Here is a 12599-nt window from a genome sequence, read left to right as displayed (position 1 = left end):
AACTCTTGTTAAATCAATAAATCATTAGAATTAGGAATTTAAAACAAAAATAAAATCCCACAGAATTGAAACTACAAAATACTTTTCTAATGCTATTTGTATTGCTACAAACATTTAATAAAGTTACATAAGAACAAATCAAAGTGATACAATATAACCTGAATTTCTAAAAGAGAAAGAAATAGATTGAATTAAAACGTTATTTTACTATATATTTGCCTGTCTTTCAACTCAGATGTGAAGTGACCTGTTTAGAACCTAATTACGAATTCACTGGGATTCAGTATTCAAATGAGGCATGCTGGGTACTTCAAGCATACGTAACCTAATTAACTTTGTATAACTATGAATTAACATAAAATGCACTTTTGTGCACTGATTGCTTTTGATTTTGTCAATAATCAAAAAGGAAAATGGTTTGCTTTTTTGCTTTGTTAACAATGCATTGTTTACCTAATTGTCTTTTATATTTGTAAGTGTAAGCTCCTGACTGTCTTGCTTATTTCGGGACTGCCAGTGTTTGTGATTTCTGCTGTCCATCCACTGGTTACAGCGACAGTAAACATGAAAATGTTCAGCACTGTTTTTTAAGCATTGTATTGAAAACATACAGACAATCGACTGCTTCTGACTGCTTAAACAACATTTTTATCGCTAGAACCCATATTAAAGTCCAGCTTTCAAAAATATTGCAACTCTCTCTATACTTTCTATAAAGGGCACAAGTTCGTAGTTAAAGGGACAGTCTACTCCAGAATTGTTATTGTTTAAAAAGATAGATAATCCCTTTATTGCCCAATCCCCAGTTTTGCATAACCAACACGGTTATATTAATCTGCTTTTTACCGCTGTGATTACCTTGTATCTTAGTCTTTGCAGACTGCCCTCTTATTTCAGTTCTTTTGACAGACTTGCATTTTAGCCAATCAGTGCGCTCTCATAAGTAACTCCATGGGCGTGACCACAATAGGGCACACATGAACTAATGCCCTCTAGTTGTGAAAAACTGTCAACTGAATTTAGATAAGTGGCCTTGAAATGCTTAAAATTAGCATACGAGTCAACCTATGATTAGCTTTCAAATAAGAAGAGAACAAAGCAAATTTGATGATAAAAGTGAATTGGAAAGTTATTTAAAATTGCATGCCCTATCTGAATCATTAAAGTTTAATTTTGACTAGAGGGTCCCTTGTACTCAATAGATAACAACATTAACATTGGAAATATTAATCAAAGCAAACATTTTTTGGTTAATTCATTGTGACTGCTCATACAAGACTTCATAAACCACAAAACTAACCTCTTAGGTTTTATTTTCACACTATTTCAAGACTTACAAAGAACATTGCTTTTGTGCAATATCAATGGCAAAAGTTGTGGCCACTTTTTTAGGTGAGATTTTAGTATTCAGTACTGTTTTATCTTGTACCTCACCAGATCAACAGTGATGAAGTTAGAAAAAAAAAGTATGATGAATAATTTTTCAGTATAATGAATATAAATAACACATCATGTAAATTGTTATTGCTATTTCACACTGTACAACAGTATTCATGCACCTGTATTGTTAGGTATATTCCTGTTGACTGGCCACTGTATAAGTGATTTGCATTTTTATAACTTGAAAGTGGAAGATGTCTGGTAAGTTCACAGTGGGAATCATCATTTACTTTCAACTCAGGTAATTTGCGCTCGAGTAACTAGTAATATGATCATACAGATGCCCGCCGTACACTTGTGGAATCATTTTCTCTTGAGCGCTATTTATGCTAGAAATCTGCTTCACATATAATCTAGGCCATATTATGGTTTTCACTCAAATGTTTTTCATTTTTATTTAGTTGCAGAAGTCAGTCCATTTTGTATTCTATGCCTAAACCTACATTTTAGTGATTTAAGGCTCCATGTACGAAGCAGCGACAGCTGCTCTAGAGCCCTTGCGGGGCAGGTTCTCACATGCGAGTCTGCTTCCCACTGATTCTTACACTCTTCATCACCTCAGAGATGGCAAAGAGAAATTACGAGAGCTCACTCGCTCTCAGTGATTGACAGTCCCTCCAATCGCGTGTGAATGAAGGGGCGGGCATTACACACCGGAGTGTGTAATAATACATACAAGCCAACGGACGAATAGATATCCTGCCGTATGCAGCAAAGGCGGGTTCGCAAGTTGAGAAGCTGTCTGCCCACCATTTAATAAATGGGGCCCTTAGTGGAGACAAATAGGGGCATATAAATTAAATGCAAATCACTGATGTATGATCATTTGTACAGCTCATTTTGTTATGTGATCAAACCTAATAAGATGCCTTACATTATAAACTACCCCATCCATGCAAATAACTGTTTGAAATGTTTTGGACACATAGATAGATATAGCACAAAATAAAGAGTAACTTGTAAAGCAAAAGGACTTAACATGTTGAATCTATGAATTAATCAAACAGTTGGTGCTATTTGACTACATCTCGGTGAATTTATATAAATAAATATATATTTAATTGTTACATAGCATGTTAAAATGAACTACCAAGCTTGTATGAAGACTTTCAAATCAGCAAAGTTCTGCAATTGTATAGTTTTTTTGTCTGTCTCTCTCTATGTAGATCTTCATAGTATCTAGTTGTAAATCGCTTCTAATCTGCTGCTTTGGGAAGTAGATTTGAGAGCATTTTAGCAAAAGTTGTCAGAATAAACTGGATTTTACTACATTGCCACAATGCAATCTCCAGTGTTATTAGAACAGATCTTGGAAAATTAAGATAAAATGTAAGCATTGCGTTCCACTGAGATCATGATTCCTTGTGAGTCTTGTGAACTGTGTCACCATGTCTCTGTGTTATAGAAAGTAGCAATGTGACACACAACAACTGAAACAAGTCAGTCTTTATCTCAGCTTGTATGTTTCATTAGACAACAATGCACTGAACTATGACCCTAAACTTAACAGGGGCAATGATATATAGTATATTGCCCTGAACTCTGTTGGTTTATATATAGTTTATATGGCTCAAAGCAGTGGCATCAATTTAATAAAAGTGTCAGAAATTTTGACTTATGAAGAGACAGTAAAACATTATTATTGCTTATATGGGGCTAGATTACAAGTGGAGCGCTAAATTATCACGCTCCTGCAAACGGGCAAATTTGCATTACAAGTGGCTTGTTATTGCTACTACGAGCCCAAGGTAGCAATAAGTGCGCCGAAAAAAACCCAGAGATCAGATCTCTGGTTTATTTTCTAAAAGTGCCCCAAATGCACTCAAAATAGAGGGCCTAATATTTTTTTTATTTAATAAAAAATGGAGCATTTTAAAAAAATAAAAAAATAAACTGCACTAGGCAGTTTTGGGGCTTTAAAGTTGGTGGGAGTACAATGTTAGAAAAAAAAACTGGCACTGAAAAGTGCCTTTACATTGTGGCCTATGGGAACTTTGTGTTCCTAGTAAATATATATAAATGTATACGCTTATATACATATGTATTTATATGTTAATATGTATATATACACTGTCATATTAACACATAATATATATGTATATAGTCACATATATATTTACTAACTGCTGTCCATCACTGTGCTACTCACCTCTTCGCAACGCAAGGTTTTGATGCTGTCTGTGGCGGCATCAGAACAAAGCTCCCATAAGAGCCTATTGAATTGCATTTTTGTGAACGCAATATTTCCCAGCTAGTAAAAGCGATATTTTGCACTCCACTTGTAATCTGGCCCATGGTGTTAGGAAAAGAATAAAAAAGATTTTAAAATTGTATATGTAATATCCAAGGTCAAGAGAGAAACTTCTAAAGGAATTTTTCATATTGAGCATGATAACAATGATAGGAATAGTTCTTTGATATTAAAGAAACGACAACTTAAAGAAAAAAAAAAATCAAGAAATTAAAGGGACACTAAATGATGGAAAAAACTTATCTTCAATCGCAAGATTATAAAATTATAATAATCTTTGTAATGTGCATTGCGTTTCATAGTATTACAGTTCTCAATATATCCTTCTTTGAAAGTTTATTGATTTCCAAACCCACTGCTAGGCTATTCTTTTGCATCCTTCAATCATCAAAGATAACCTGGGTTATCAAAATGTCGGACTTCGGCCGTTATGCGCATGCGCGATCTTATGCACACATCATCCAATACGTCACTCAGCCTTAAACCAGCAGACCCTCTGAATTGCAATTAGAGAACTGATGACAAGAACGGAGCTGTGCGCAGGCGTGAGTAAACGGATCGCAATGCACATGCGCCTGGTCACTTAATGATATGCGTTGGAACGCAATCGGATTGGCAATTTAGTTTGTTATTAAACGGCCCACAATAGAGGGTTGCCTTTAGTTACGTCATACCTGAAATATAAAATTATACTTTTAATATATTCAGAAAGATCGTTAAGCTGTATAAATAGGTAAGTTATGAGCTATAAACTTTGGTGATACGAAATTGGTGATCTAAATTTGCTTAAAATTTAAAAGTTTTGGAATCCTTTAAAAGGTTTCACTCTGCATTCATGGAAACTATGATGGACGATATATATATACGTGTAGTTTTTTATTTCTGAGAGCTGCTTTGGATTATTTATGATATCAAGTTCCCCAGTCAACAGGACTCTTTTTTTTGCCTTTGTTTGTCCACTGTCATCCTGAGGTTGACAAAAGGAGTAACCTGATGTTATTGTTGTGTTTATGGTTTATAGGCTAGCACATTGCTTTTGTTGAGGTTGGATAACAGAGCTTTACATTTGAGGAGATACACAGTGCATATATACGTAGATAAATTTACTTTTTATGGCCATGGGGATGTATTAAAGATTGCAAGTGATTTTTCTATAAGCTTTATGGAATAATCAAAACTTAGAGAAGCGATAATTAGAATAGCAAGGAAGCATACAATGTGCCTCTGATAATATTGATTGAACAATAAAACTTTAAACAGTAATAAAAAAATTCCAATGCTCTTCTCTCATTTTTGCTCAGTACTGCAACAGTGAAATCCCACAAAAATAAAATCAGTACAGACAGAGGAAGGTAGTGTTGCCATAAATCAATAACTGTAAAAATAATTAGGAGATTAAGCAATAAGTTAGTCTAGAAAATGAAGTTGCATATGGTCCCCCAAATACTAAAATAGAGAAACAAAATGTGAGTCTCACATGGGAAGTTGCTGAAGCAATTTAAATGGACGTGAAACACAAAATTTAATATTTCAGATAGAGCATGCAATTTTAAAAATATTACCAATTTACTTCTATTATCTAATTTACTTTGTTCTTTGTTGAAGAACATACCTGCAAAAGTTTAGGGGTGCAAACTATATAGAACACTATGGGCTCCATGTACGAAGCAGGAAAGCTGCTCTGGAGCCCTTGCGGGGCAGGTTCGCGTATGCAAGCCTGCTTCCCACAATGTAAGGAGCAGCGGTCATTAGACCACTGCTTTTTACACCCTACGCCACCTCTGAGGTGGCGAGGGAAAATCACTGAGAGTTTGATCGCTCTCGGTGATTGACAGCCCCTTCAGTTTCGCAAATGAAGGGGCGGGCATTACACACTCTGATGAGTGTGTAATGATACACACGGGCCAGCGGATCAACAGATCCGCTGCCCGTGTGTAGCTAAGGCGGGCGGACAGCTTCACAAGTTGAGAAGCTGTCGGATGGCCAGTTAGTAAATAGAGCCCTATATGGCAGCAGTTTTGAACGTGTATGGGAATGAAGTACCAATAGCAAACACCATTCTTATTAGTCTCATTATAAAAGTGAAAATCAAAGTAATGCACGTACACTTAACATCAGTTCAATTAAAAGTAGTTTTCTCATGTTACAATGGGAGGTAGATATCAGTAGTAGTCTCCTGACGTCCATTTACATGAGAACCAAGACCAAGTGTATCAAACCTATGGCACAAGTGTCCAAGGTGGAATTTACAACAAATTTGCTGGCACTTAGTCTCTTGGCTACTACCATACTGCCTGGTTTATTGGCTACAATTGTAGTGCTTAATAATTTAGATTGATTTAAAAAAAAAAAAGAACAAAACAAATCAGATGACAGAAGTAAATTGGAAATTTTTAAAATCACATGCTCTACATTAATCATAAACGAAAACATTTGGGTTTCATGTCCTTTTATATTACAATCTCACAGTGTCTACTATCCCTTTAAGGGGGTAAAGTGGTTTTAAACTTTAAGCAGTCTTTAAATACATTTTCAACATTTTTATTTTCCTTTAAAAGTCTAAGGAGAATTCACCCAGGATAGAGCATAAGATCAGTTTAGCTTAGAGCTACCAGCACAAAGTGTCAATAAATCGCAGGGCACAATTACAAAAGCAGGATTTACTATCACAATTTTATTGTCTTAACTCCTGTGACTGCAGCTTTCTTCAAAGACATTTTCTTAATTTAACCCTTTACTGGTGCCAGCTGGTGATTCTCCATATCTTCATACTGGGAGCAGCCATCTTGGAGCTTAGGTATTCTTGCACTCAGTGCATTCATAGATCAGTGATTTTGCCAGCTTTTTCCCAGCTGTGTACCCTTTGGGTGAATGGAACAGAGCAGGAACTTGAATTATTTGCAGTGCCTGCATTGTTCTTTATTATACATGTGGCCTGGTTTATGTTGTTTTACATCTTAAACTGTGTATAAAAATGTAAACCTTCTACTTTGTATTGTGTGCATTAACCCAAGATGCACAATGCAGCTGTGAAAATTCCAACAACATCACCGACCTGTGAATGTTTCCCACTTCTGTCACAGGGTGTAAGAGTATGTGGGATTCAAGATGACTTTGCTCAGTATGTAGCTTCACCAACCGGCAACTTTAAAGAGTTGAAATAAGAAAATATCTCTAAAAAGAGCTACAGGCACAAGAAAAAAAGAAACATAGGTGCCGATTTAACAAAGTCTGGCAGACATGATACGCTGCAGCTTATCATGTCCGCCAGACATTGCTGAATGCGGACAGCATATGCTGTCGGGATTCAGCATTGCACAACCAGTTCTAGTGAACTGCTTGTGCAATGCCGCCCCCTGCAGATTTGCGGCCAATAGACTGCTAGCAGGGGATGTTAATCAACCTGATCATATTCGATCGGGTTGATTGCTGTATGTGCTCAGGCAGCTGATCCAGTTAAGGAGCAGCGGTCTTAAGACTGCTACTTCTTAACTACTGTTTTCTGCCAGCCTGAAGGCTCGCACGGAAACAGGGCACGTTGGCCCCATTCGGGGCTTAGTAAATCAGCCCCATAGTGTGTACACACCCAACTGTTTTTTCTTTGCTTGTCTGTTTTTTTTTTTATTATTATTTTCAAAATCTGGTCACCCTAAAGCATTTAGTTAAATAATAATTAAAATGCATTTACTAGTTAAACTGGAGTTTCTATGTAGAATACACGTCACACTTTTAGTATCAAAAGAAAAAGGCTGACTTCCTCTCTAATCATTCATATGTGGTTTAAAAAGTCAAACAGCTGCAAGTGTATAAATATAAAATAAAGCTTGTGAACAGGATAAGCTCTCCAAGTTGGCCGTTGTCAACAGACAATCAGGCTGTCAGCTAGGATCTTATTTACACACAAAAATACATTATATTCATGTCAGTAGTGTCACTAAGATGATCAGAAGCCTATATTTGTTCCCACAATCCAAGCTGTCATTAGCCAAACGTACACGAAAATATTTGTAGACACAGTTTCCCTAAGGGCACCAAATATGTATCTCATATGCTTTTACCGGTCCTGAATTACAAAAAATACAAGCTGTAGCTGAACCATCATTTACAGGTTTAATTAACTGTGAAACGTATTTCCATTGATCATTTCCAACTGTTTCCAGCGAACGCATTTTCTAGGATAAAGATGGTCCTTAATTACATGAATTAATGATGTACTCTGGAAAATTCATTTACGTGAATGAGTAATCATAATTATAATGCTAATATTTTTCGGGGTAAAAAGGGGTTGCACGGTTACTTTGAAATTTTACAATTATAAAGTTTATGGCGCATAATAATAACTTAAGTGGTGATTTTTCATTAGGCATACAAAACCTCCTTAAGCACAACTGTAATTTAGAATTAACTGTATCATAGCAGTAAAACTTAAACATTATTGTCAGCAAGACAGGCAATAATAAGTGGATTAGTCTAACAACTTATATTTAATAGTATGTTCATTTTGATTTGTATGCGGTTTTTATTCTCCACTGCAAATGTCCAAGTTCCTGCAATAGACCATCTAGTGCCTTACTGACTCCTCTTCCACCACTAAGCTGACATCCTCTCCTCTGCATTTAAAGTGAATGTAAATTTTGATGCTAAAGTGCCCGGTTTTTAAAAATGTGATTAAAGACAGGGGCACTTTAATTCATCAAAATTTACATTTCACTCGTGTTGTGAAAAAATACTTACCTTTTAAACTTGACAGCCGCTCCATCTTACCCCGGTCATCGCAAACCATTTCTGAGGTCAGAAATGATGGATTGGTCATCCTCCAATCACGACTTCCCCCCCTGGGGGAATCAGTGTCTGATTCAACGCTGTGATTGGAGGAAGCCGGATTCCTCATTTTTTACCCAGGAAGAGGCTTTGCGACAGGAGGAAGCTGGAGCTGCTGTCAAGATTAAAAGGTCAGTATTTTTTCACAACACGAGTGAAATGTAAATTTTTATGAATTAAAGTGCCCCTGTTTTTAATAAAATTTTTAAAAACCGGACACTTTATCAATTATCATCTAAATTTATATTCACTAAGTGCCTGGTTGTCATGCAGTGCTACAGCCAGGCCAGGTGCTCTCATCTTCTTCCTTCAAGACCTTACAAGCATTGTGTGTATAATGAATTTCGACATACATTGGATTTTTTTCTCTCACTTGGGCTTTTAGATGGTATGATGATGAGGTTCCATTTGTTTGATCTTCGATGTCTTTTGCAAATGTAATTGGGAAATGGGGGTCTGCTTGACTGCAAGAGTCAAGCATCTTTATTAACTTTGTATTATTGTGTGCTTATTTGTGGGTATGTGTGTATATCAGTGATTAACTTGGGTCTCCATTTGTACAACTGTTAAAGGGATACTAAATCCAAAAATGTTCTTCAATGATTAAGATAGAGCATGCAATTTTAAGCAACTTTCTAATTTACTCCTATTATCAAATTTTCTTCATTCTCTTGCTTTCTTTCTTTAAAAAGCAGGAATGTAAAGCTTAGGAGCCGGCCCATTTTTGGTTCAGAATCTGGTTTACGCTTGCTTATTGGTTGGCTGAATGTAGTCACCAATAAGCAAGTGTTATCCAGGGTGTTGAATCTAAAATGGTCCGGCTCCTATGGTTTACATTCCTGCTTTTTAAATATGTGTATGCTGTCGGCATTCATTCATGTTTTTCGGACATGATCTGCTGAGCAAATCATGTCGGACAGACCGATGATAAATCGGCCCCTATGTCTCTATTCTATTTTATGGATTTTATTTATCAGAGAAGAATTACATGAACCTATTTTATATACAATTTTCATACAATTTTAAGAAACACCATACTGTGTAAGGTCAGGTGAGTCCGTCAGTGGTAGTGAGGCACTTAATATATTTTTTAAACCCAAATCTGCATGGCTGTAAGAGCTATTGGATGTATATACAGGTACTGGTCTGTATAATTTTTAAGTGTAGATATATGGATTTACAGCAGTCCCTAATTCTCACTGGGATGGACCTTTTATTTGTTGGTTAACGTCTGTGAGATCCCCAAATGTTTATGACATGTTTACACCTAAGCCCCCATATACAGAGTATATGGACAGGCTAACAGAAGTTATTAAAATGCTTCGGAAATCAAATCCATTATACTGATGAGATGTCTATGTTGTTTGCTCAGTAACACCTTATCAAGTGTACCTAGGTTGATGCTTAATATGTGTGCCATTGTGAGAATACCAAAAGACGTTGACTTAGCTTGGACCGTGAACCCCTTCTTCTCTGTTCTTGTATGCATTAACCTGGGCAAACTTACATTGAACATATGAATCATCCTCATAATGAAACGTGAAGAATATAAAGACCCTGCTAATATGTGCTTATTCTGGTTAAATTTGTGCTCTAAATGTTCACTATTTGAGAACTTTCTCAGCAATTTATGAAAACAAATACAAATTATTATTATTATTATGATATTTTGTTATGATAGACTAGACTATTTAGGGAACCTGTTTAAGAATTACAGACACAGCCTAAAAAATACTCAGTTAAATTATTTTCCCAATTATCTAAAAGCATAAGGCCAGGCTACTGACACAGTTTTCCCGATTTTGGAAAGTTTATTTTTGCTCAATTTTTGACATATTTTGTAAATGTTTGAATGATATCTACATTTCTTTATTATTATAGTCCTCAAACAAAATTTAAACAAAATTATATTTTTGGGGAAAAAAACAAAACGCAACAGAGTAACAAAGAGAATGTGTTACTAAGCTATAATAATAATTGGAAATGTTCTAAAAAAAAAAAAATAGAAATCATTCTAATTTACCAAATCTCTTTTCATAGAATTGTTGCAAGCAAAATTTCATCCCCAAAAAATTCATAAGGCATAAACATAACGTTAAAAAATTGACATTGCTCAAATGCTCTAAAGAGAAAAACACATCTCTTTGAAAAACAGAAATTAGTCAAGCACAACTGATATCCTTCCACTGACATTGGATACTCTATGTCTATATGACATTAAAATGGACAACAGACAATATAGACGGAACTTAACAACTTTTTTCTGTTATATACCTTATGATGTTACTATAAGAATTCTGTTAAAATGAATATAATTCAAGCATTTAATAAATTATGACTTAATACACTATGCTAGTGAACCAGATGTTTATGTTTAAATCCTTATTTCTTTTAATTATTCTTCATATTTGTATTTAACAGACAACCTTTCTAGCTCCTTTGTGTCTGACTCCTCAATATTTCTCTGGCTCCAAAATTGTATATATATTATTATACCTCCTATACTATGTTTCTAGAAATTTACTAAATAAGTCCAGCAAAAAAAAAAAACAAGTTGTAACTTCTTTAGTTCATGATATTTATAACATGTTACCTGACATATTGCTTCACAGTTGATAACATTAGTAATAAAAACACACAGATTGGAACTGTACATTATTATCATTTTAGTCAATTGAATTTCCAATTACATGTATTTTTGGTGTTAAAACTTACTGTCTACTATTAGGTAAGATTTTCTTTTATTATTTACACCATAAACAGCATAAAAATATATTTAATATATTTTTACCCCCCCCCCCCATATTTACGTATTGATGTTTTGTAAATATACAAATAAGTCCATTTAAAGATAGTGAATTTCTAATATAGTAATATATTTAGGATAGCTCAAGATACATCAGAGACAGACTTCTATTAAAATTGCAACCTTAGTTATCAATATCTTTATAGACAGTGTCTTTCAGTAGACTTCAAACACCTTATGATCTGAATTTTCTAGTATGAGAAACATGAAAGTAGCTTCATCATTTATACATGGTAGATACCAGAATTAATGACTATTTTCCAAAGAAAGTATACTGTAGTGGTGATCAGGAAATGCTTTACAATTCTTCCTTTTAATGAAAATGTTCATAATGACATGCAATAATCCAAAAACCTTGCAAATGTCAGCAACAGTTGTTCTTCTTGTTGAACCATTGAATCTTTCAAATATTGAAATTACTGCAAATATTTCAGAAACTAAATATATATGTTTTACAAAAAAAAATGTATATTTAATAAATTTAAAATGGATTATTAAATACATATATATATTTACATATAATTTTAGATGTTACTTTAAACACAAAAAAATGATTCTCTGAAAACAATAAGTATATCAATATCTTCAATAGTTCCATCATATTATATTTTAAAACCGGACATGTACTATTTTATATATCTAAAAATATAGATCCAAATGTTTTTTTTTTTCATAATAAATTCTCTACATAAAATATACTGCAATATATTAGATAACTTTATTTTTTGAGTAACACATAAACCTTCCACAATGCATATTTATTTTCTGTAGGTAGATTTTAAAGTGTAACTTACCTTCAACAATTTCCTTACACTTTCAGATCGTGAGAGCTTTCTTTTGTCCAACCTTGCGTTCATCTTGCTAATGAAGAAAGTGCCTATAGTCCATTCTCCTTTTTTTTCTCTAAATAAAATTATGTCCGATGTCTCAAAGAGTTGAAAGCTTTTAGAGAATGTTTTAAAAGAAAGACACTCCCTGGCTTTTAATGCTGCTTCCTATAACCACATAGATCACAGCTCAGCATAAAGTAACCAATAACCGAGTATGACATTTTAAACTCCGGAGACACCATAAAAATAACAGGCCTATTGCAGAGCTAATGTACGACGGGAGAGATAAACCACATTTTAGAGAAACAAACACTCAGGCCGGAATATTGTCAGTGTTATACTTTATTTTTATTTTTTTGTGTGTGTGTTATTTTTAAAACCACTCATGTATGTCAGCTGACAGTTATTTTTTTCTTTATATTGATTGGAAAGGTTTTAATTTAAAAGCATT

General features: G+C 34.4%; 1 protein-coding gene across 1 annotated transcript in view; it reads right to left on the bottom strand.

Moving 5' to 3' along the window:
* DPP6 (dipeptidyl peptidase like 6) overlaps nt 1-12234 on the bottom strand; it is a 1272214-nt gene extending 1259980 nt beyond the window's left edge. Inside the window, exon 1 of the mRNA XM_053713807.1 lies at nt 12113-12234. Within this exon, the coding sequence (XP_053569782.1) occupies nt 12113-12175 (63 nt within the window). The 5' untranslated portion in view covers nt 12176-12234. The remainder of the gene's footprint in view (nt 1-12112) is intronic.
* Between the last annotated feature and the right edge of the window lie 365 nt (nt 12235-12599).

This window comes from Bombina bombina, chromosome 5 (genome assembly GCF_027579735.1).
Source record: "Bombina bombina isolate aBomBom1 chromosome 5, aBomBom1.pri, whole genome shotgun sequence".
NCBI lineage: Eukaryota > Metazoa > Chordata > Amphibia > Anura > Bombinatoridae > Bombina > Bombina bombina.
Note: the sequence above shows the minus strand (reverse complement) of the source record. Positions and strands in the feature narration are given on the sequence as shown.